Here is a 27,692-nt window from a genome sequence, read left to right as displayed (position 1 = left end):
CGAGAAAACACGCCAATTAAACAATACACAACATTGACATTCATTTTTTACCGGTCGGTTAATTAACACACCTCTACTGAAAACGCACTGTCGCACAGTTTTTCACCCCTAGCGTTAATTATCTCACCTCCCAGACAGTTTTTCATCCTTGTTAATTAACACACCTTATTTACAGTTTTAACGCGGTAATACCGAGTAATAGTCGGAAAATTAATTTTCTTTCGATACAAGTACAAATAACAACTATGACTGAGATTTATATGGTGGCTGTGCACAGATTCACCCTTTAGCAGTTCTCAGTGTCTAGAGGGACTACAAGCTAAAAACGTGATTTTTCGTACAATCAGGGGCCATAATTCAGGAAGTTACGATTCGATATGCACGAAAATAGAAAGGAACCAAGATATTTGGGTTATAAACATGCATTTCAAATTTCATCAAAATCAGATGAACATTGTGACCTCCAATGTGTGTGTATAAAAATGACAAGCACCACAACACGCTTCAGATAGTAATCAATAAGATTCAAAATAATGTAAGTTATAAGGGTTTGAAAAATATGTGCGTGCATTAAATACAAAATTGAAAATAAAGCATATACCTCCATTATTATATCAGTTATTGCCTGGCGAAAGTTTTTCTGTTTCAGTGCCCAGAATGCAGCCCCCAATGTTTTAAATGTATGACTTGTTTGACCAGCTTCTGTTAATTTCAATTCTTTCAAACTAGTGGCTTTCAGGTAATGACGAAGTTCTTTGAGCTAGAATAGAAAGATAAATAACACAAATGTATAAAGAATATTAACTTATATTACTACTCTACATTGTTCTAGTGTGGGGAACAAACTCTGCGTTAAAAAGAATATCATCAGATTGGTTTATAATAAAATTTGCTAATGCCATGTAACCATGACAATGTAGCACACAGGGTGTGATTAATTAATGTGTTTGACATCCATTCTTTAACAAACAACTAGTTCCATACATTTCTTTTTGGGATGCACACTTCCAACTAAGAATTTGCCAATTCAAGTACATACTACAATTGACCTGAAACTTGGCAGGCTTGTTTTTCGGACAACTGTGAATCTATTGACAGACTTTGATTTTTGATATAACGTCAATATCCCAAGATGAATGCGATGACATCATGCTCAATCCCTGTTTGATATAATATCCTTGTACTGGTTTGCAATAGACCATTATTTTCTTCAATTCATTATGTGGATAAGAAGAAGATATCCAATGATTTATTAATACACAATTTTAAGATGGACAAGATGGACTATGACTAGATATATTCACTTACTTCTTGATATGTACAATTTATCATACAGCGTGATGCATACTGATAGGAATGTTCTATAATGGCATCAATATCAATTTCTCCTTTCTTTGTTTTATATTTTTCATCATTTTGTAACAAAGTTGATACAGCTGTGGTCAAGGCAACACATGATGATATACACCTGTAAACATATTTCAATGGTTTTTTTATCAACAATTTACTACATATTGACTCTCATGGTCATTCCCAATAGCAGAGTGAAAATACTATGTGGAGAAGGGCATGCAACAGGGTCTTAGAAGTGTTTATGTTCTATTCTTCTCTCTTCTTGTGGACAGTTCATTTCAAGTTTTATTTCTCTGCTGTATTGTGAAAGGATTTGGATGAAACTTGACAGGGACATTTTTTGGAACATTGACAAAATCTTAATGCGAGCAAAAATATGATTTCGACCCTGGGCTATTTCTCAGATGTTCACGACCGGAACTTGATGAAGTTGGTTGGAGACCATGGGGCTGTTCTAGACGAAGTCGAATTAGATCATGGCGACAATCTAAACATATTTGGTAGATTGTCTTATACTGCATGAGAGGTTTATCATCACAGCTTCCTAAACTGATTGTAACAAGCTAACAGTGAGGCTGATGTCCCCCACCGAAATCCCAAAATAAATAGATGACACATTTTAATTTATCGCACATTTATTTTTTTCAGAAGTATCAAGCAATCAAACTGATTATCAACTACTATACACTAAGTTTCATCACTCTCTATCAGATAGAATCAAAGTTTTCTTGTCTTAAAGCATTGACCAATGAAATTGCTTAGCTCTGCTTTGCTTTAGCTAAAAATGTTAATCATTGAACTCAGTCAAGATATTCACCTAATGAACATCTACATCAAGTTTAAACATTCTACCTCAATTAAAAGCAGAGTTGTTATGTTCCAAAGTCTTGATCAATCAAATTGCTTATCTCTCCTTAGTCTGAGCAGAAAATTCTCATCATCGAACTTAGTCAATAAGGTAATGATATATTGAATCTTTACTCAGAGTTCCACCACTCTCACTTTATTATAACCAAAGTTATCGTGCCCCAAAGCATCAACCAATCGGATTGCTTTTTACCGTAAGCAGATCATCGAAATAGATCAAGGCATTCACCTAATGAACGCCTACACCAAGATTGAACATTCTACTTCAATTAGAAGGGGAGTTTCTGTGTTCCAAAGTCTCGGCCAATCAAATTACTTATTGCTTTGCTTACCCTGACCAGAAAGTGCTCATTATCGAACTTAGTCAAGGTATTGATGTGATAAAACTATACACCAAGTGTCCTCACTCTCACTAAATTAGAACTAAAGTTATTGTGTCCCAAAGCATCAACCAATCAAATTGTTTATCTCTGCTTACCCTAAGCAGAAAATTCTCATCTTCAAACTCCATCAAGGCATTGACCTTATAAACACCTACACCAAGTTTGAACATTCTAACTCAATTAGAAAGAGAGTTATTGTGTCCCAAAAAGTGTGACTGACAGACGGGCGGACAAACCCATTTTAATAGGCCCCTGCTTTCTTCGAAAGGCGGGGGACAAAAAATTTGATTACTTACTTTGGATGTGCATGTGTTACTGAACACATCTCCATTGTGTTTTTTATAACTTTACCCAGTGCATTATAATGATGAATACCCATAACACAACTTCTAGCTAAAGCACTATTAGTAACACAGTGACGCTCAGATTTACGCCAGATTATTTCAGCAGCCTGAAATAAAAACCAGCGGCTGCCAGGCAAGATACGCCCACATTTTGCAAGAGATGGATAGAGAACAAGCTAAGAACAAACAGGATTTTTTGTACAATCAGGGGCAATAATCCAGAAAGTTATGGTCTGAAATGCGCAAATATCAAAAGGGACTGAGATCTTTGGGATATTAAGATATGATTTACGTTTAATCAGAATCGGACGAAAAATGTGACCTCTAGAGGGTTGACAGCCTTCGTATTGCATACTTTTACACAATTTGTGTACAAAGAGCGGCCATTTTGTTGGGCAGTTTCATTCCAATTTTCCCGAAATTCAAATTCAACCTTCATTACGGTGGAATGGTGAAATATTTAAATGGTTTTTTTAAAACAGAAAAAAAATTGTGACCTCTAGAGAATCTGCAAGCTAAAAATGCCATATTTCGAACAAGCAGGGGCCATAATCCAGGAAGTTAAGTTCGGGTATCCGCAATTATCACCAGCGGTTGCCAGTCATGATATGCCCACATTTTGCAAGAGATGGATAGAGAACAAGCTAAAAACAAACAGGATTTTTTGTACAATCAGGGGCAATAATCCAGAAAGTTATGGTCTGAAATGCGCAAATATCAAAAGGGACTGAGATCTTTGGGATATAAGGATATGATTTAAGTTTCATCTGAATCGGACAAAAATTATGACCTCTAAGAGGGTCAACAACCTTCGTATTGCATACTTTTACACAATTTGCGTACAAAGAGCGGCCATTTTGTTGGGCAGTTTCATTTCGATTTTCCCGAAATTCGAATTCAACCTTCATTATGGTGGAATGGTGAAATATTTAAACGGTTTTTAAAATCGGGAAAAAAAATTGTGACCTCTAGACTAAAAATGCCATTTTTCGAACAAGCAGGGGCCATAATCCAGGAAGTTAAGTTCAGGTATCTGCGATTATCAAAAGCATCCATGATTTTAGTGTGTAATGGTGAAATATTCACACATTTTTTTAAATCAGATAAAAATTGTGACCTCTACAAGGACCACAAGCTAAAAACATGATTTTTCGTACAATCAAGGGCCATAATTCAGGAAGTTACTATTCGAATATCGAAAGGAACCAAGATCTTTGGGTTATTAACTTACATTTCAAGTTTCATCAAAATAAAAAGAAAATTGTAACCTCTATAGGGTCCACAAACTTGATATAAATCGGATAAAAATTATGACCTCTATAGGGTCAACTAGCTAAAAACGTGATTTTTCGTACAATCAGAGCCATAATTCAGGAAGTTACGGTCAGATATGCGCGAAAATCGAAAGGAAACAAGATCTTTGGGTCATAAACTTACATTCCAAGTTTCAACGAAATCGGATGAAAGTTGTGACCTCTATAGGGTCCACAACCTTGATATACCATATTTTTACGCTATTTGAGACTGAGGGGCTGCCATTTTGACTGTCAGTTTTTGGGCCGATTTTTCACGACATTTGAAGTCAGCCGTCCTTAGGGTGTAACGGTGATATAGTAATACGATTTTTTAAATCGGATAAAAATTATGACCTCTATAGGGTCCACAAGCTAAAAACGATTTTTCGTACAATCAGGGGCCATAATTCAGGAAGTTACGGTCCGATGTGCGCGAATATGGAAAGGGACCGAGATCTCTGGGTTATAAACTTACATTTCAAGTTTCAACAAAATCGGATAAAAACTGTGACCTCTATAGGGTCCACAAGCTAAAAACGTGATTTTTCATACAAACAGGGGCCATAATCCATGAAGTTTCGATCTGATACATTCCAATATCGAAAGCAGCCGAGATCTTTTGGAGATAAACCTATATTTCAAGTTTCGTCAAAATCGGATAAGAATTGTGACCTGTAGAGTGTCCACAAACAAATTGTGGATGGGTGACGACAATATACGTCCACATGAAAATGTGGGCGTATAAAAACGTTTGAATATATCACTGTTACACCCTTATGATGGTTGAGTCTAATCCATGAAATTTCGATCCGATACATGCCAATATCTAAAGCAGCTGAGATCTTTTGGAGATAAACCTATATTTCAAGTTTCGTCAAAATCGGATAAGAATTGTGACCTGTAGAGTGTCCAAAAACAAATTGTGGACGGACGGACAGGGGGTATAAAAACACAAAATAAAAAGTCCTTGTATATCGAAAAGTCAATTTAAAGCGGAAATTTCAAATTTTTAAGTTATATTTTTAAAATTTATTAAAATAAAGCCTTAAAATTAGATGGTATCCATAAACAGTCCTACCTTGTTAAAGAATAATCCTATTAATCCTATAATTCACTATTGCCAGTTGAGAAATTGGCAAAAATATCATTTTCCTCTTCCAATTCAAACGTTTGAAAAAAGCTATTCCATGGTGGAGAATAGAAAACAAGGGAGGTAATTGTGTTATTATTTCCAGTGTAAATGAGTTTTAAGTGTGAGAAAGACACATATTATCGTATAATAGTGAGTTGATAACCTATTGAGCAAAAGACATAGAAATAATTATGTTTTGACTTTCTTAGAAAATATGAAATTCTCGCTTTAAAGCACACTTATAAAATCTTATTATCAGTTGTTTTATTTAACTAAGGGATTAAGGAATCAGTCAGGCGTTAATGAATACACACACCGGCTGTATATAGGTAATTAAGGAATAAACATTGGCGTCCGGGCAGTCAACAAGTGTTGTTGCATATTTTTACTTTTTTCGGTAATAAAACATTTATAATACACTAAAATCTGATTAAGAGTAACAACTCATGAAGTAATTATCAGAAAACCATTAGAATTTGTTTGGTTTTTATAAAGTTCTATCATGCTAACGTTTAGTATACAAAACTTTTAATATCATGGATTTAGCTGTTCAAGTCATAAAAATTCATTGAATATACTTGTTTGTCTCAAGATCTTAAACTCTGTGTATCAATCTGATGGTAACTTTAGTCTCTAGAGCGTCACAAGATTTTTCAAAGTGATCAAGGGCCATAACTTTGGCAGTAATTATCGGAAATCGTTGAAAATCAATAGGATTCTTTGTCTCATGACCTTAAAAACTGTGTATAAATTTAGAGTCAATCAGATATTAACTTTAGTCTCTAGAGTGTCCGCAAGATTTTTTGAAGTGATCAAGGGCCATAACTCTGGCAGTAATTATCGGAAATCACTGAAAATCAATAGGCCTCATGACCAAAAACACTGCGTATAAATTTAAAGTCAATCAGATATTAACTTTAGCTTCTAGAGGGTCCACAAGATTTTTTGAAGTGATCAAGGGTTATAACTCTGACAGTAATTATCGAAAATTGCTGAAAATCAATAGGCTTCTTCGTCTCATGGCTTTAAACACTGTACATAAATTTAGAGTCAATCAGATATTAACTTTAGCCTCTAGAGCGTTCACAAGCAATTGTAGACGCTGGACCGACAGACGGGGGCGACGACAATATACGACCACATTTCAATGCAGATTTTTCACTCGTAAGTTTGTCGAGTTAAATGAATCAATCTACTTTCATTCCAAATATCTGTATAAGCTCCAAAAAGGAAAATACTAGATTTTCAGCGTCCCATAAACTATTGCCTTAAGCATCAAATTTCTATCATTTTGATGTCTAAGATCGTCCATTATTCGGGTTATCCAATGACACTTTAGTTGTTTTGATTCTGTGAAATCTGGCGTAGTAATCACTTTTTTCGCAAGATCACCATTTTTTTCCTTTTTCCATTTTTTTTCTTCAAAATATCGGATATTTGTTTCGACTACTTTCGTATTTTGGATCATTGTCGGGATAGTTTTAATAAGTTATTGGATACTTAACTTTCTGTACTAAAAGATTCAGAAACATCCATGGAGCTGTTTTCAAAACAGAGAAAAATAGAAGAGTATTTTCAGTAATTTAAGGATTTTTCAACTTTTTTCGTTTTCGAGAAAAAGGAGTCTCAAAACGCTCCAAAACAGAAAATACCAGATTTTCGACGTGCCATAATTCATTTCCAAACCATCAAATTCGTATCATTTAGGTGTCATATAATAGTCCATTAATGGGACTATCCAACGACACTTTAGTTCTTTTTGTCCACTAATATCTGACGGAAAAATCAAGATTTTTGGAAGAGCACCAATTTTTTTTTAACTTTTTTTTGTCATTTTTTTAATACTTACGTTATGGAGATCATTATCGGAATAGTTTTAATAACCGGTTTCGGCACTTGAATGGTCGCAGGGCTCTATAATGATATATTACATTATCTGATCAGATGAAATCACCCTGAGAAATCCTATGTTCAAAAGTTCCATAATGTCAAAAATGTCAAAATATTGAAAATTAAATTTCAATAGCTCAATATATATTATATATCGTTAGAATCGTCATTAGACCAGTTATATAAATATATAAGTCTTTTTTAAAAATCTGTAAACCTAAAAAATTAATTGAGCATTTTCCAAAATTTAACGATTTTTCAACTTTTTTCGATTATCAGTCACTTTTTTTATTACCTATTCCAGTTATTTCAAACTCCTATTAGATGTCTTCGTGCACAAGACTACCGAAGGGACTCTCGATAGAGAAAGTTCAAGAACAATCGCTGGAGTAGTTTTCGAGATAAAGGCGTCCAAAAACGCTCCAAATTGGAAAATTCTTGGTTTTCAGCCTGCCATATTTTGCTGCCTGATGATCGTATCTGCATGAATTGGGTATCATACAACAGTCCGTTCATGGAGCCACCAAACCATACCTTAATTTGTTTAATCCATCAATATCATGTTTTCCCCCCATCGATTTTTTGCTTTTTTTTATCAGACAATATTTCGAGAGCTTTATCAGTTGGTTTGGGCGTATGGCTACATGTTCCAGAAGTTTCAGAAACCACCATTTGGCTGTAAAAACAAACTGAAGCTTACAAAATGGGTAGAAATTTTGAAAAAAATTGAAAAATAAAGGGCGATAACTCTGAATGAAATTTATATTACTGTGATTGGGTGGACTTCAGTTATCCAAAAATGTAGGTGAAATGTGAAAATTTTGAAAAATAACAACCAGTGGCTGCCAGGCAGGATACGCCCACATTTTCGAGAGATGGATAGAGAACAAGCTAAAAAGAAAGTGTTTTTTCCTACAATCAAGGGCCAAAATTCAGGAAATTACAATTCGATATGCGCAAATATCGAAAGGAACCGAGATCTTTGTGTGATAAACTTACATTTCAACAAAATCAGATAAAAATTGTGACCTCTATAGGGTTCACAACCTTGACAAACCATATTTTTACGCTATTTGAGAACGAACGGCGGCCATTTTGTCTGTCAATTTTGGGCCGATTTACACGAAATTCGAACTCAGCTATTCTTAGGGTGTAACGGTGATATAATAATATGTTTTTTTAAATTGGATAAAAATTATGACCTCTATAGGGTCCACAAGCTAAAAACGTGATTTTTCGTACAATCAGGGGCCATAATTCAGGAAGTTACGGTCCGATATGCGCGAATATCGAAAGGAACCGAGATCTTTGTGTTATAAACTTACATTTCAAGTTTCAACAAAATCGGATAAAAATTGTGACCTCTATAGGGTCCACAACCTTGATATACCATATTTTTACGCTATTTGAGAACGAACGTCTGCCATTTTGTCTGTCAATTTTGAGCCGATTTTCATGAAATTCGAACTCAGCCATTCTTAGGGTGTTAAGGGGATATAATAATACGTTTTTTTAAATCGGATAAAATTGTGACCTTTAGAGTGTCCACAAACAAATTGTGGACGGGCGACGACAATATACGTCCACATGAAAATGTGGGCGTATAAAAACGTTTGAATATATCACTGTTACACCCTTATGATGGTTGAGTCTAATCCATGAAGTTAAGATCCGATACATGCCAATATCAAAAGCAGCTGAGATCTTTTGGAGATAAACCTATATTTCAAGTTTCGTCAAAATCGGATAAGAATTGTGACCTGTAGAGTGTCCACAAACAAATTGTGGACGGATGGACGTCTGGACGGACAGGGGCGACGACAATATACGTCCACGTGAAAATGTGGGCGTATAAAAATTGTCTTGTAAACAAAGTTTTTTCAAGATTTGAACAGTAGAAGTCAGCGATGAAGTTTCGAAATTGCAAGATGTGAGATTGCTATTGCTTGGGAAAAGCTTCAGGGATTCCGAAAATGTCTTTTGCTTGAAAATAGGTAAATAATTGACAAAACTACAGCTGATTTTCAATTTCGGGGCACCATAAAAAATTTGACCACTTCCGGTCTGCGCAGAAGTTTCAAATATATTTTATCAAGTAGCCACCACCCAGCTTTTACCAATAGAAAATTAGGACCCAGATCGGTATCTGGACTCGATCATTGAGATATAGGCTCCGCGGTAAATAATAATAATAATAAATAATAATAATTTTAGTAATAACAATAGTCTTTCAGATGAAGTCTGAAAGCCCAATAATAATAAGAATAATAATCTTAACAAAAACAATAGTGTTTCACACAAGCTATACAGTGTGAAACCCTAATAACATCTTAAGTTGTATAGAAAAGATTTAACAATAATCGTAGTTTCCAGACTGTTAACAAGAAAATGTGAATGAACAGGTTGATACCACTATAAAATGCACTCACCTTTACGGGCTCTTCTGAGAATTGAGGATGACCAATAACATTTTTACAAACATGACACAGTCCAATGCCACGATCATCTCCAAGTTCTGGAAAACCATGTTCCGTCCAGTCCATTAATCTCTTTGCAAAATCAACTGGAACAATCTGAAAATTAGTACAAAAAAAATATATCACCATTCTTATTATTTCAATGAAATTGACTAATATTCAAAAATAAGTAAACAGATACAGGAAAATATTGATTTGAAAGACTTAGTTTCTAGAAATCTGAAAGTGCAACAAAAAAACAAAAACCATCAAAATCTCTTTCATATGAATTTAATTGAGTTTGAATAGTACACAAGGCTCTACAATGCGACTGAAACACTGGCATTTGCGAGTGAATTTTGACAATGGCGACCAGATATTTATAAATGCTAGGTTTCTGGCCAGTGAACATATATCTTGAAGTCCCCAATTAACACTATAGCTATCTGAACTTTTCTCCGCAAAGATAACGTAATCGGCAATGATCCCGGTCAACTGTCACTCTTGTTTCTTTCCTGGTTTGAAATTGGGTCAATCTCATTGTCCTCTGCGAGGAAATTCTCATTGCGCTACACCACCCAAACAAGCAAAATTACAAGCTTCGCCGTCTTCATCTCGCAGTGAGTCCCAGTCGGAAAAACATGTTTAAAACATCTTTTATTATTATTATAGGACGACAAGTTGAAGAGTTATGTATGTTCACAATATAATTTAGCTATATCATACGACAAATCATTCTAATCTTCAGACTTGGCAACTGAAAATTTTGTTTGGCTAGTGGTTTTGAAACTTTACTTATGTTTGCACAAGTAAGTTCAAAATGCTGTGTAGAGCCTTGGTACAGTATTGAAAAATCGCTGAACAATTATGATAAATTAATCATCATTGAATTTGCTACAAAAGTAATGTATTAAATGTGCAATTTATCTTTTTTTTAAAACTATATTCTTAAAGATACATTACGGGAGAGATTCGATAACGAGTTGGCAGTTCTCCCTATAATAGTTAACCAGCGGCTGCCAGGCAGGATACGCCCACATTTTCGAGAGATGGATAGAGAACAAGCTAAAAAGAAAGTGATTTTTCCTACAATCAAGGGCCATAATTCAGGAAATTATAATTCGATATGCGCAAATATCAAAAGAAACCGAGATCTTTGGGTTATAAACTCACATTTCAAGTTTCAACAAAATCGGATAAAAATTGTGACCTCTATAGGGTCCACAACCTTGATATACAATATTTTTACGCTATTTGAGAACGAAGGGCGGCCATTTTGTCTGTCAGTATTGGGCCGATTTTCACTAAATTTGAACTCAGCCGTCCTTAGGGTGTAATGGTGATATAGTAATCCGTTTTTTAAATCAGATAAAAATTATGACCTCTATAGGGTCCACAAGCTAAAAACGTGATTTTTCTTACAATCAGGGGCCATAATTCAGGAAGTTACGGTCCGATATGCACGAATAGCGGAAGGAACCGAGATCTTTGGGTAATAAACTTACGTTTCAAGTTTTAACAAAATCGGATAAAAATTGTGACCTCTACATGGTCCACAACCTTGATATACCATATTTTTACGCTATTTGAGAACGAAGGGTGGCCATTTTGTCTGCCAGTTTTGGGCCGATTTTCACGAAATTCGAACTCAGCCATCCTTCGGGTGTAACGGTGATATAGTAATATGTTTTTTTAAATCGGATAATAATTATGACCTCTATAGGGTCCACAAGCTAAAAACGCGATTTTGTGTACAATCAGGGGCCATAATTCAGGAAGTTACGGTCCGATATGCACAAATATCGAAAGGAACCGAGATCTTTGGGTTATAAACTTACATTTCAAGTTTCAACAAAATCGGATAAAAATTGTGACCTCTAAAGGGTCCACAAGCTAAAGACGTGATTTTTCGTACAAACAGGGGCCATAATCCATGAAGTTTCGATCCGATACATGACAATATCGAAAGCAGCCGAGATCTTTTGTAGATTAACCTATATTTCAAGTTTCGTCAAAATCGGATAAGAATTGTGACCTGTAGAGTGTCCACAAACAAATTGTGGACGGACGGGCGTCCGGGTGGACAGGGGTGATGACAATATACGTCCACATGAAAAAGTATAGATAATGTAAAGGCAAGTTGCTGAAAATTTCATTCAAATTTATCCACTATGAACCGAGAACAAAGCGATTGAATATCCGCCTAGCCTTGATCATCATTACTAAAGTCAGTACGATAAACAGCCTAGTCTCGATTATCCATTTAATTGTTAGATCGAGAAGGAAAGTTATGCAGTAAATCGGCTCACAATCCACTAAAGATTGCAGGCTAGTGATGCCATCTAGAGTTGATTATGGTCTGAATTGGTTAATTAATGTTTAATTAATAATTTAGATAACTAGATAATATAAAGGCAATTTGCTGAAAATTTCATTCAAATTGATCCACTATGGACCGAGAACAAATCGATTGAATTTCCGCCTAGCCTTGACCATCATTACTAAAGTCAGTACGATAAACTAAAACAGCCTAGTCTCGATTATCCATTTAATCGTTAAATCGTGAAGGAAAGTTATGCAGTAAATGGGCTCACAATCTACTAAAGATCGCAAGCTAGCGATGCCATCTAGAGTTGATTATGGTCTGAATAGGTTAATTAATGTCTAATTAATAATTTAGATAACATTTCAGGCCTAAAGAAAGACCTGCAATAGATAGGGTGACCCGTGCACTGTACAGAAAGTTGGTCTCGGCACGGCAAATGTACACGCTTCTGTGTCTTATTTTGAAGTGATTTCTCGCATACACTACGCACTCAGCGGTAGAGTCTATGATACTATAAATAGCCATCGCACGTGCAATTCTCTACACTTCTATCAACTATTACAGCCATAAAAAATCTATTGTTGACTATTCTGAATAGCAGTAATATTTAGCTTATTGGTTATTACAGCAGTTTAAGAAATTATGTTCGTTTATTTTTTAAATTGGTTTATCATTAACTGTACCATTAGGAGCTGCATCTTTTGTTTTAGTACAAATAATATCTCTGAAATACTCGGGTTAGCCAAGAATATGATACTAGCAGTAGTTTCATTTTACTTTTACAAGGTTCTTAAAACAATTGTTGAGTTGCCTAACGTGCGTGTTTGTAAATTCAATTTATTGTTCCAGCTTTGTGTCATGTTTCGTAAAAAAAGTAGTCTTGATTACCCCGGCCTATTAATCAAATGTAGAATGATTGGTAGACTGGTTAAGCGAGAATACTTTCAAAACAAGGGCACGTAACCTATTTTTTACTCACACATGCTCGGATGTTATGGGCGACACTCAGAACCATCTTTCAGTGTATTATTTATGCATGATTAAATGGTCATAGCTTATTAAGTACAGCATGACCGTTTATTTAGTGACTATAAATGTTTGAAACTGATTTAAGGCTTGGTATATATATAGATATTGTGGTGTAATTGTCGAGATATTTGGAGATATTTATTTATGGTGGGTCACCCTACAATAGACAGATTTAGCTCTTGCATAATGTATGTTTAAAGAAATATAAATCCCATGTTTAAAGCTTTATAAAGTGCCTTAAACATACATTATGCAAGAGCTAAATCTGCCTACTGCAGGTCTTTCTTTGGGCCTGAAATGTTATCTAAATTATTAATTAGATATTAATTAACTTATCCAGACCATAATCAACTCTCGATGTCATCGCTAGATTGTGATATTTAGCAGATTGGAATACATTTTTTGAAAAATATACTGAGCGCCATGGAAAACGCATCACTTAGTTTTTCGTATAACAAAATGATCCTGTAAACATATCTTATTTATTTTGCTTCTTATTGTGAACAATATTCAAATGGGAACACATCAATAACAACACATTTGTACACTTATTGATGTTAAATCTGTAATCAACAGTACAAAGTCAGAAGGGTCAAACCAAAAGTACGACACAGATGTCAGTAGCGCGTGTCTCCTCCGCAAGCTGTGCAACGACGTCGCATGGACTTAACCAATGTTTGAAAGAAGGCCTGGGGCAAATTGTTCCATTCTTGGACAAGAGCAGCTTCTAAAGCAGCAATGGTGTGCGTCTGTGGTCTTCGATTCAGACGGCATCCAATCTCATCCCAGACATGTTCTATCGGTGCCATGTCCGGAGACATGGCTGGCCAGTCCAAGACATTGATGTTGTTAGCAGCCAGGTAGTCCATACTAAAATGGGCGGTATGCGGACGTGCATTATCCTGTTGGAAGTGCTGAAGCAGACCTGTCAACTCTACCGCATCACGCGGTAAAGTGCCGCGAAAAGGCCTCATGTACCGCTGTACTGCGTGGTAATAGATTTCTACCGCATTTTCAAACAAAGAGTTTTTTAATTTTCTCGCCAAAACTAAGGGAAGCAACTCTTTGCATGTAAACAATAAAGATCGCGACTTTCGGTTATCAACATCGATTTGGGATATTGTAAGGTGTAATTAAGCTAAGAGATTTGTTCTTAAATTCTTTTCAACCTATTTTAGAGTTAATAAAGCGGATATAATTATTGGCACGTGTTCCAAATACTCTTAAAATGCGTAGCGATAAACTCAACAAATAGCGACCAATTTACGGCAGCAATGGCTGACATTTTCGTTTGCGCGCTTAAGTACGTACAGCATCTAATACAATACTTCGAATGCAACACAACCTAGAACTTCAATTTCAAGATGGAAATACGTCTCAATGATTCTGACTTACATGGAACACTCTCTCGATTAAATGTAAAAGCAGATTTACTGAATCACGGGGAAAAAAAAATCCTGTACATTGAGAGGATAATCGCCATGGGCCATGGGGGGCAAGATTAAATCGATACCAATATTTAGGTAGTCGTTTGCAAAACTAATTTTTTACGCCCCCCCCCTCTATTCCTTATGTAGAAATACTATATAATCTTGCATGAAACAATATTGACAAAAACTCTCGGAATGGGGAACACACGTCACAAGGATATTTTAAAATCATGCTAAGTTAAAACAAAAGAAAAGTGGTAGTGGTAGGCCTACTGCCAGTATACTGATTACTGGACTGCCCTGGTAATTTTTTTTTTTTTTTTTTTTTTACGTTACTATACATAAATAATTTTAGATATGGTTACCATTGCTTGGGTATATTTTATCTATTACCCATTTAATGCAATTTTTGTATTGTTGGACTTGCAGTTCAGTGTATCATTTCTAAATTAATTACCCTTGGAAGTGCGAATTTACGCGTTTTTGGAAATCTACTGCCAAATCATGGTTTCCACTGCAAATGTGTAGGGCGGTCCGGTGATGAAGCCTCCCCACACCATTACACTTCCCCCACCCCATCGATTCGTTTCGAAGACGCAGCAGTCTGCAAGACGTTCCCCAAGACGTCTCCACACACGTTGACGACCATCAGCGTGATAAAGATGAAAGCGACTCTCATCACTGAAGAGCACACTTTGACAGTCTACTCTTCTCCATGTCTGGTGTCCTTGAGCCCATATCAAACCCCGTTACTAATTATTTCTTTTTGTAGGGTACATATTCAATTTTGGTTTAATTACATAAATAATTTTAGATATGGTTACCATTGCTTGGGTATATTTTATCTATTACCCATTTAATGCAATTTTTGTATTGTTGGACTTGCAGTTCAGTGTATCATTTCTAAATTAATTACCCTTGGAAGTGCGAATTTACGCGTTTTTGGAAATCTACTGCCAAATCATGGTTTCCACTGCATTTTTTACACTACCCTACTGCATTTCAGCTCTGAGGGGTTGACGGGTCTGTGCTGAAGTTGTGGGTGCGCTCGAAACATCGGAACAACAATTGGTTGCATGACATCATCACGGTAGGCTACAGCATTAACGCGACCCCTGCAAATGTGTAGGGCGGTCCGGTGATGAAGCCTCCCCACACCATTACACTTCCCCCACCCCATCGATTCGTTTCGAAGACGCAGCAGTCTGCAAGACGTTCCCCAAGACGTCTCCACACACGTTGACGGCCATCAGCGTGATAAAGATGAAAGCGACTCTCATCACTGAAGAGCACACTTTGACAGTCTACTCTTCTCCATGTCTGGTGTCCTTGAGCCCATATCAAACCCCGCTGACGGTGATGATCCCTGGGGATAGCTCCAACATAAGGTCGTCGTGCACGGAGTCCCACTTCTCTTAGACGTCTTACGGTGTTGGCACTTACTGGTTCTTGTCTTCCGGCGACTGCTGCACCTGTTTTCGAGTCGCTGGGCGGAATCTGTCACGCAGATGAGTGACCCGCATGTAGCGGTCTTGAGCCTGGGTTGTAACGCGTTGTGGACCAGGACGTTGATGGTCACGTGTTGATCCAGTAACTCGAACACGTTCCACCAACCTTACAATAGTGGACTGATGACAATTGAAGTGTCTGGCAATAGCACGTGTAGACATGCCAGCCCGGGACATTCCCATGGCTTCATTCCGTTGATTTTCAGTAAGTCTCGGCATCTCTAGCTTGATTCCTTCACACGTCCAACAACAAATTACGACAGATTGACGTTTCACAGTTCATGTACTGCATATTAGGTTGAAAACATGCTTTTAAAGGGCTCACACACAATGCTGCACGTGTATATTAGGTTTTTGATGTGCATCTCGTGCAATTTTTTGTGTGCACACGGGCCGATATTTTTTGCGTTTGGGAGCATTGTGTGAAACAATAGTTCATAGTATTGCATAATATTATACATACAAAACCACTTTTAAGAAAATATTTGGGAAAAAAAAGTGATGCGTTTTCCATGGCGCTCAGTATAATTAAACGTTAAAATGGATAATCAAGACTTTGTTTTTATCATACCGACTTTAGTATAATGATATTCGAGGCTAGTCTTAAATTTTAAAAGCTAATATATCGGTTCAGATTGGGAGAGAGAGAAAGAAATGGGGTTTATCGTCCACTCGACACAAACTAGGTCATTTCGGGACTAACATATGGTTTAATTTTATTTCAATAATTCGCTTGCGCATAGGGGTCTTTAGCAGTGGGAGGAAACCGGAGGACCCAGAGAAAACCCACGAGGTTAGACAGACGACCCTACTCCTTGTCACGTACAACCGGGGATTCAAAACCACGCCAGTCGACTCAATGACAGACTTTATGATACAGTGTGCGCACGCCAACCATTCAGAGTGGAACAATTTGACTGAAATTTTTAGCGTATTCTATTTATGTTATCTATTTTCAACAATTATAGCGAGAACTGTCAACCTTTTATCTAATCTCCCATAATGCCCCTTTAAAAATGCATTATAATTAGATAAAGAGCTATCTATTCTTGCTATAATAGTTCAAAAAAAGATAATGAAAAATGAATGTATTGCGAAATTGTGAAGGTTTGAAGTTTTGACAAAACGTAGCGTAGATTGTTTATTATCGTAGCAGCTCTACTTTACAGTCGAGACTTAGTCTCTATTATCTTTTTTATTGTTAAACTCTTAAATGACCCTGGTGTTTTAATCTATTTAATCTTTGTCATGTTAATAAATATATAAAAACATTTGAAACCAGAAAAAAGACCTGCAATAGGCAGATTTAGTTTTGACATAATGCATCTTTAAAGCAGACATTGACTGGATTCAACATACTTCACCATTGTTTTCTACTATTGACTGAAGTAACAATATCATATGATCACTTTCCTCCGTCCAATCATTAAGTTCCCATTTTCTGCGATGACTGTCATCAATCATCTTTTTATGTACTAATTCGAGCTTACAACATACTGAACCAAAAACCTTCCAAAAAAAAATAAATAACAAATTAAAAGATATTTCAAAAGCAATAATATCAATACAAAATTATTATATTCAAATTAAATGACAATGCACACTGTTCAGATGTTTAGATGCTTTTTAACTTCAGGTCAAAAAATTGAAAAGACTACTGTGTGGAAGTAAAAACATAGACAGGGTTATGATGCATTATGGAACAAACTTAACAAAAATCTCTATGTTGAACAAATATTTCAAATGTGTTTAGTTTAAATAATTATACGTAAAATTGCTGGATGTTGGGTTGCTGATGTTGTCCTCGACTTGTAAAATTCTGTAATTCTGATCAGTGGCGGCGCCAGCCGTCGGTGATTGGAGGGGCAAAGCTGGGGCAAAGTCCAAGGTTAAGGGGGCAAAGGCACGAGCTTTAACTAGGGGTAGGGGGCCTCCCCCAGAAAATTTTGAAAAACAGGTTGCCGGAAATGCAGCCTGGCAGTATTTAGAGTATTTCTAAATATTTTCTTCTGGTACCTTTCTTGATTCTTCTTTTGACAGGTTTTCAGTTAATAAACCTAAAGCATCTCCTACACAATGCCCATAAATTATTCCGTAAATTTTATCATAAACTTGGCTTGCCTCCTTCCGAACAATCTAAAACAAATATATCTTATTAAACATAATAAATTACTAAATATTCTACTTGCACCCAAAATTAAAAATTTTAACTGGGAGAAAACTCAATCACCTACCTTCCTTATGACCTACATGTAATATACACAATCTCACCAAATTCCGATAACTTCAAATTGTCCTGTTAATATGAACACAATTCAGTTGTGCAAAATGAAAACATCACTCTGGGATTTGTGATTGTATAGAAAGATACTGTTATAAGGCAGTGTTTTGACAGTGTATCTCTTTGCGAGTGAAATGGGGCCGTCAGATAAGCCGCCCATATGAAGTGTTTATGTTCATGACTTGATGTGTAGGTAATTGGTCGGTTATTACAGGGTTCCTGCGGCTTCGTCAAACATTTTATCAAGGATATTCAAGGATAAATATATGTCAAATTCACGGATTTTCAAGGACATTTTTTAGCCTAAAGTTACAATTTTTCATCTTAAAAATAACCAAAACATTACCAACAATCCTTATAATCTCATATTTAAAAGGAATTGAAGACATAAACTGTTTTTTTATTATTACAGATCGACTTCGGCACACCGGAAAAACTCCTGCCATTTTTAAAACAGAGTTATTTCCCTTTTCAACTCGGACTAATAGTCATATTTGATGACGTAGCTTTCGTTAATTTGATGTGTTTTTCACTCTTTTCGTGTGAAGGTACAGCGGATATACCCATTTTCTTGTTAGTGAAACTCTTCTTGCATATGCAGCATTTCGCTTGATGAATGTTTGTTTCATTGCGACTTAGCCAGTTATAGCTATCAAGCCACGAAGTTTGAAATTTGCAAGACATGTTTTATTTTCAATGTCATGCAGGCTTGCCTTCGTTATTATGCATAGTTTAATGTAATTACTAATACCGATTTTGTTTAGTCAGTGTAGTGGTTTCTAGTATGTAAATTGGACAATGGGGTCACGTGAGAGTATTTGGTTGCCTAACGGTAAATGTCATTGGCTTATTTTGTTAAAAGCTAGATAATGTAAAGGGAATTTGCTGAAAATTTCAGTCAAATTGATCCAGTCTGAACCGAGATTTTAGTGATTTTAGCCTCCATCATCATTACTAAAGTCGGTACGATAAAAAAAACAGTCTCGATCAGTGATGGGATTTCAAAAAAAAATTCTTGTTAAGACATTTTTTCCTGAAAATAAAGGGGCATAAGTCTTATCGCTATTTAAGCAGGCGGTTTCAGACCACAATTAAAAATCTTGAGACAACAAAATATAAAAATTCATACGTAATAAAACCAGCGGCTGCCAGGCAGGATACGCCCACATTTTCGAGAGATGGATAGAGAACAAGCTAAAAAGAAAGTGATTTTTCCTACAATCAAGGGCCAAAATTCAGGAAATTACAATTTGATATGCGCAAATATCAATCTGATTAACATGCAGATCTATATTTCGTTTCGTTTTTTATACTTTCGATGGCCTACACTACATGAAGATCTGACAAGTTATAGCGATAGGTCACATCAGGGGTCAAAAGACAGACTTATGACGTCAGACATTTGATTAACCAATCAGCATTGATTTTACTAGTGGATTACCCACAGTTCCGTTCCGTGAAAAACACCCCTAAAGCTTCCCTGACACCATTCAGAACACAAGTTAAATAACAACTCTTCCAGATCCAATTGTGTAGTAAAGACAAGTAAAACGAAATTTTGAACTATAAAAACGAAATAAAATAGGATCTGTGTTTTAACCAGATAGCGCAAATATCGAAAGGAACCAAGATCTTTGGGTTATAAACTTACATTTCAAGTTTCAACAAAATCAGATAAAAATTGAGACCTCTATAGGGTCCACAACCTTGATATACCATATTTTTACGCTATTTGAGAACGAATGGCGGCCATTTTGTCTGTCAGTTTTGGGCTGATTTTCACGAAATTCGAAATCAGCCGTTCTTAGGGTGTAACAATGATATGATAAAATGGTTTTTGAAATCGGATAAAATTTATGACCTCCATCGGGTCCACAAGCTAAAAACGCGATTTTTCGTACAATCAGAGGACATAATTCAGGAAGTTACGTTCCGATATGCGTGAATATCGAAAGGAACCGAGATCTTTGGGTTATAAGCATACATTTCAAGTTTAAACCAAATCGGATAAAAATTGTGATCTCTAAAGTGTTCACAAGCTAAAAACGTGATTTTTCGTACAATCATGGGCCATAATCCATGAAGTTACAGTCTGATACATGCCAATATCGAAAGGAACTGAGATCTTAGGGTGATAAACCTATATTTCAAGTTTCATTGAAATCCGATAAAGATAGGTTGCCAGGCATCAAAACATACGCCCACAGCAGCTAAATCGTTCGTCAAGGGTTGTCGCATATTTATTCCTTTGTACGTAATTGGGGGCCTTTACAAGACAGTTCCATACAGATCAGATTATAAATTTTGTCGTTTGAGGGTTTACAAGGTTCTACAAACTGAAAAAAGGGTCTCAACTCTGGAAGTAATCTATAGAAATTGTTGAAATTTGACAGGCTTTTTTCGTTTTACTAATTTAAATAAAGCATATAAATTTCATACAGATCACATGATCACTTTTGTCATTCAAACGTTCACAATCGCCATAACTCTAGAAATTATTGACGGAAATTGCTGATATTCAATAGACCTGTTTCACAAATTTAAATGATGCATATAAATTTCATACATATCGTATGATAACTATTATCAATCGAGCATTATCAAGGTTAAACAAAGTGAAACAAGGCCAATAACTCTAGAAGTAATTAATGAAAATTGCTGAAATTCAATATGATTTTTCGTTTCACTAATTTAAATCATGCATATAAATTTCACAAAGATCGGGTGATAACTTTTTACGTTAGAGCGTTCACAAGGATAAATAAAGTGAAACAAGGGCCATAACTCTAGACGTAATAAACGGAAATTGTTGAAATTCAATAGGCTTCTCCGTTTCACTAATCTTAATAATGCATATAAATTTCACAAAGATCGAATGATAACTTTTTGCGTTGTAGCGTTCACAAGGATCAATAAAGTGAAACAAGGACCATAACTCTAGACGTAATAAACGGAAATTGCTGAAATTCCATAGGCTTCTTCGTTTCACTAACCTTAATAATGCATATAAATTTCAGAAAGATCGGATGATAACTTTTGACGTTGGAGCATTCACAAGGTTCAATAAAGTGAAACAAGCGCCATAACTCTAGACATAATAAACGCAAATTGCTGAAATTCAATAGGCTTCTTCGTTTCATCAGTTTAAATAATGCATGTAAATTTCACAAAGATTGAATGATAACTTTTGGCGTTGGAGCAATCACAAGGTTCAATAAAGTGAAACAAGGGCCATAACTCTAGACGTAATAAACAGAAATTGTTGAAATTCAATAGGCTTCTTCATTTCACTAATTTAAATAATGCATGTAAATTTCATACAGATCGGATAATAACTTTTGTCGTTAAAGCATTCACAAGGTACAACAAAGTGAAAAAAAGGCCATTACTCATGGTGTAATTAACGGAAATTGTTGAAATTCAATAGGCATCTTTGTTGCACTAATTTAAATGATGCATATCAATTTCAAACAGATCGGATGATAACTGTTGTCATTATAGCGTTCAAAAGATTCAACAAAGTGAAACAAGGGCCATAACTCTAGATGTAATTACGGAAATTGCTGAAATTCAATAAACTTCTTTGTTTTACTAATCTAAATGATGCATATAAATTTCATACAGATCGGATAATAACTTTTGTTGTTAGAGCATAAACAAGGTACAACAAAGTGAAACAAGGGCCATAACTCAAGGTGTAATTATAGAAAATTGCTGAAATTCAATAGGATTCTTCGTTTCACTAATCTAAATAATGCATATAAATTTCAGAAAGATCGGATGATAACTTTTGGCGTTAGAGCGTTCACAAGGTTCAACAAAGTGAAACAAGGACCATAACTCTAGACGTAATAAACAGAAATTGTTGAAATTAAATAGGCTTCTTCATCTCACTAATGTTAACAACATATATCAATTTTAAAACAATTGGATGATAACTTTTGGCGTTAGAGCGTACACAAGAAATTGTGGACGATGGACGGACCGACAGACGGACGGACGGGGGTGACAGCAATATACGTCCACATTTCAATGTGGGCTTATAAAAATTGTGACCTGTAGACTGTTCACAAACAATTGTGGACGGACGGACGAACAGGGCCGACGACAATATACGTCCACATGAAAATGTGGGTGTATAAAAATACATATAGGTGCACCTTGTTATTTTTCATATTTTATTTACATACGGTATTTAAATTTATGTCAGTAATATTCCTACAAAATTATGTGTTGTCATAATATGATAGAATGAAGGCGTACCGACCGGTAACTGTTTCAAATTCCTCAAAAATTACCGTATTTTTCGGGGTATAACTCGATACATTTTTCAGCGAAAGTCTGGCATTCGTCTTATACTCCGTTTTGACTTACGTATGGAAGTTAAAAAAATGACATCCCGAAATTTATTTGGCAGTAACCGTCGCTCTACCACAAGGAGCAAGTGACATCTGCTAAATAATCGCAATCTACTCTTGCCCGTCGAAGGAATATACCGACAAGTATATTAGGATATGTGACATATGACTAATTTCTACGTTTGTCGGCCGACATTAAGGAGATTAAAACGTCTGACAATGGAGAAATCAAGGGTTAATCACACAGATTAAGTTTATAATCACTCTTATTGGATTGATATATAGTCCGACAAAGGAGAAGCAATGACTTCTGTTGAGGATTGGATTGATGAATTGTCCGACAAAGGATTAAGTCAGCCAAACAAGACAGATTAAGTAGTTAATCAAGGTAGGTGTATATATACGGTATAAGTTACACGATACATTTGTCGATCACTTAATTACCTAATCAATCCAGCCTATTATCAACGATAATCGGGTTGAGTGGTAGTTATACACTCAGTACACTATATTAATTTTGAAATTTTGAATATTTTTCACCATGTCTTGATGTCCGATTGGGCATATTCCTGGTTGGACAATTTAGGACTTTTAGAAAATAACGCCGGACATGTCTGGAATATACGGGCGAAATCCCACCACTGGTCTTGATCATCCATTTCTTGATTAAATCACGAATAAAAGTTAAGCAGCCAAAGGTATCCTAATCCAGTAATTCTCACAGGCTAGCTTTGACATCGAGTGTTCATTATGGTCTGGATAAGTTAATTAATGTCTAATTAATAATTTACTGTCTGAACCATCGTAAATTTTAAACGGATTTCTTCGATTATGTACAAGTTACTTAACTTTGGTTATAATAAACTTATCTGTGTGTTTGAAATCAACTCCCTTTCAATAAAATCCATTGTGCAACTAAATATCCCAACGAATAAACAAGTGGTTGCCATACAAGATACGCCCACATTTTGCAAGAGATGGACATAGAACGAGCTAAAAAAAATAATGATTTTTTGTGCAATCAGGGGCCATAATCCAGGAAGATATAGTGCGATATGCGCGAATATCGAAAAGAACCGAGACCTTTGGGTTATGAACATACATTTCAAGTTTCATCGAAATCGGATCAAAATTGTGACCTCTAGAGGGTCCACAACCTTTATATACCAGATGTTTACACTATTTGCATGACGAGGGGCGGCTATTTTGTCTGACAGTTTTTGTTCAATTTTCACGAAATTGGAACTCAACCAACATTACGGTGTAACGGTGATATATTCAAAGTTTTTGTAAATCAGATAATAATTGTGACCTTAAGAGGGACAACACGCTAAAAACATAATTTTCGTACAATCAGGCGCCTTAAAATACAGATGTGAGGGCATCCTTTGATGTTGGTGTACCATTATTTCCAATAATGTACAGGCAACTTGCCAATTGTATGTTATCTATAATACTAGATGAAATATTGGACTCGTGTGACGTATTTCATTGAAAAACAAGTGCGGGATAGTGTCTGTATTTTAAGTTGTTTAATGGTCTCGAGCTAAAGACATTGCGTAATATATTGAAACAACACTCGGCTTACGCCTCGTTCTGTATCAATATTGTTAGGGTGACCCATGCACTCTACAGAAATACAGTCCACCGCTGATAGTTCGAGACTACCACTGAAGCGTGCACATTAGTCGTGTCGAGACCAACTTTCTGACAGTATGATACTATAAATAGCCATGGCACGTGCAATTCTCTACAAATCTATCAACTATTACAGCCGTAAAAAATCTATTGTTGACGATTTTGAATAGCAGTAAAATTAGTCTTCTATGTTATTACAGCAGCTTTAGAAATTACATTCGTTTTATTTTTTAAATTGCTTTATCATTAACTGTACCGTTAAGAGCGGCATCTTTTGGTTTAGTACAAATAATATCTCTGAATCACTTTCGTTAGCAGGAACATGATACTAGCAGTAGTTTCATTTTACTTTTACAAGCTTCTTAAAACAATTGTTGAGCTGACTAACATGCATTTTTCTAAATTCAATTTCTTGTTCTAGCTTTCTGTTATGTTTCGTAAAAAGGTAGTCTTGATTATCCCAACCTGTCAATCAGACGTAGAATGGTCGTACACTGGTTAAGCGAGACGAATTTCAAAACAAGGGCACGTAACCTATCTTTTACTCAAAATGGTCTGAATGTTATGGACGAAACTTGGAACCAGTTTCAGTCTATTATTTATAGATCATTAAATGGTCATAGCTTATTAAGTACAACATGATCGTTTATTTAGTGACTATAATTGTGTTAAACTGATTTAAGGCTTGGTATATATATAAATATTGTGGCGTAATTGTCGAGATATTTGGAGATATTTATTTATGGTGGGTCACCCTATAAATGTCTCGCTCTCGACCATTAAACCATACATAATTCAGTAAGTTACCATGTGACATGCGCAAATATCGACAGCAACTAAGATCTTTTGGTTATAACCATGTATTTCAAATTTTATCAATATTGGATCAAAATAGTGAACTCTAGAGGGTCCACAACTTTGATATATCATATTTTTACACTGTTTGCGTACAAAGGGCGGCTAAAAACACGATTTTTCGTACAATCAAGGGCCATAATTCAGGAAGTTACAATTCAATATGTGCGAATATCAAAAGGAACCCAGATCTTTGGGTTATAAACATGCAGTTTCATCAAAATCGGATCAAAATTGTGACCTCTAGATGGTCCACAACTTTGATATACCAGATGTTTACACCATTTGCGTACGAGGGGTGCCATTTCAAATAATATACGTGCAACTTGCCAATCGTACGTTATCTGTACTAACAGACTCATGTGACGTATTTCATTGAAAAACACGTGCGGGATATTGTCTGTATTTTAAGTTGTTTAATGGTCTCGAGCTAAAGACATTGCATAATATATTGAAACAACACTCGGCTGACACCTCGTGCAGTATCAATATATTACTTAATGTCTCGCTCTCAACCATTAAAGTAAACCATATATAATTCAGTATGTTACGATCCGACATGCACAAGTATCGACAGCAACCAAGATCATTTGGTTATAACCAGGTATTTCAAATTTCATCTAAATCAGATCAAAATTGTGAATTCTAGAGGGTCCACAACTTTGATATACCATATTTTTACACTGTTTGCGTACAATTCGACAGGGATAAATTCAAACATTTTTTAAATTGGAATAAAATTGTGACCTCCATAGCTTCCACAAGTTAAAAAACATGATTTTTCGTACAATCTGGGGCCTTAATTTAGGAAGTTACCGTCCGATATGCGCGAATATCGACAAGAACCAAGATCTTTAGGGTTATAAACTTACATTTCAAATTTCAACAAAATCAGATAACCTGCGGCTACCAGGCAGGATACGCCCACATTTTCGAGAGATGGATAGAGAACAAGCTAAAAAGAAAGTGATTTTTCCTACAATCAAGGGCCATAATTCAGGAAATTACAATTCGATATGCGCGAATATCGAAAGGAACCACGATCTTTGGGTTATAAACTTACATTTCAAGTTTCAAGAAAATCGGATTAAAATTGTGACCTCCATAGGATCAACAACCTTGATATACCATATTTTTACGCTATTTGAGAACGAAGTGCGGTCATTTTGTCTGTCAGTTTTGGGCCGATTTTCACGAAATTCAACTCAGCCGTCTTTAGGGTTTAACGGTGATATAATAAAACGTTTTTTTAAATCGGATAAAAATTATGACCTCTATAGGGTCCACACGCTAAAAACACGATTTTTCGTACAATCAGGGGGCCATAATTCAGCAAGTTACAGTCCGATATGCGCGAATATCTAAAGGAACCAAGATCTTTGGGTTACAAACCTACATTTCAAGTTTCAACAAAATCGGATAAAAATTGTGACCTCCATAGGATCAACAACCTTGATATACCATATTTTTACGCTATTTGAGAACGAAGTGCGGCCATTTTGTCTGTCAGTTTTGGGCCGATTTTCACGAAATTCAACTCAGCCGTCTTTAGGGTTTAACGGTGATATAATAAAACGTTTTTTTAAATCGGATAAAAATTATGACCTCTATAGGGTCCACACGCTAAAAACACGATTTTTCGTACAATCAGGGGGCCATAATTCAGCAAGTTACAGTCTGATATGCGCGAATATCTAAAGGAACCAAGATCTTTGGGTTACAAACCTACATTTCAAGTTTCAACAAAATCGGATAAAAATTGTGACCTCTATAGGGTCCACAAGTAAAAAACTTGATTTTTCGTACAAACAGGGGCCATAATCCATGAAGTTTCGATCCAATACATGCCAATATCGAACGCAACCGAGATCTTTTGGAGATAAACCTATATTTCATGTTTCGTCAAAATCGTATAAGAATTGTGACCTGTAGAGTGGACAGGCGACAACAATATAGGGTCCACAAGCTAAAAATGTGATTTTTCGTACAAACAGGGGCAATAATCCATGAAGTTTCGATCCGATACATGCCAATATCGAAAGCAGCCTAGATCTTTTGGAGATAAACCTATATTTCAAGTTTCGTCAAAATCGAATAAGAATTGTGACCTGTAGAGTGTCCACAACCAAATTGTGGAAGGACGGACAGGGGCGACGACAAAATGGACGTCCCTCGTTCTCAAATAGCGTAAAAATATGGTATATCAAGGTTGTGGACCCTATAGAGGTCACAATTTTTATCCGATTTTGTTGAAACTTGAAATGTAAGTTAAAAACCTAAAGATCTCGGTTCCTTTCGATATTTGCACATATTGAATTGTAATTTTCTGATTTATGGCCCTTGATTGTAGAAAAAATCACTTTCTTTTTAGCTTGTTCTCTATCGATCTCCCGAAAAATGTGGGCGTATCCTGCCTGGCAGCCGCTGGTATCTTTGTTATAAATAATTCAACAAGGATCATGAAGCTCACCTCCAAAGTCTCCAAGTGTATTGTTAATTTGATAGCATTCTTTTGATATTTCAAAAGAGATTTTACTAGAATGTAAA

At 35.8% G+C, this 27,692-nt stretch overlaps 1 protein-coding gene across 1 annotated transcript in view; it reads right to left on the bottom strand.

Moving 5' to 3' along the window:
• Positions 1 to 27,692, bottom strand: part of LOC126828386 (ADP-ribosylarginine hydrolase Tri1) — a 63,787-nt gene that overhangs the window by 24,131 nt on the left and 11,964 nt on the right. The window contains exons 2-7 of the mRNA XM_050558166.2: positions 18,030 to 18,149; positions 17,373 to 17,522; positions 9,694 to 9,837; positions 2,900 to 3,054; positions 1,309 to 1,468; positions 602 to 760 (exon numbers count right to left, since the gene is read on the bottom strand). Of these exons, the coding sequence (XP_050414123.1) occupies positions 602 to 760; positions 1,309 to 1,468; positions 2,900 to 3,054; positions 9,694 to 9,837; positions 17,373 to 17,522; positions 18,030 to 18,149 (888 nt within the window). The remainder of the gene's footprint in view (positions 1 to 601; positions 761 to 1,308; positions 1,469 to 2,899; positions 3,055 to 9,693; positions 9,838 to 17,372; positions 17,523 to 18,029; positions 18,150 to 27,692) is intronic.

Source organism: Patella vulgata, chromosome 7, assembly GCF_932274485.2.
Source record: "Patella vulgata chromosome 7, xgPatVulg1.2, whole genome shotgun sequence".
Lineage (NCBI taxonomy): Eukaryota > Metazoa > Mollusca > Gastropoda > Patellidae > Patella > Patella vulgata.
This window is presented reverse-complemented; position numbering and strand designations above follow the sequence as displayed.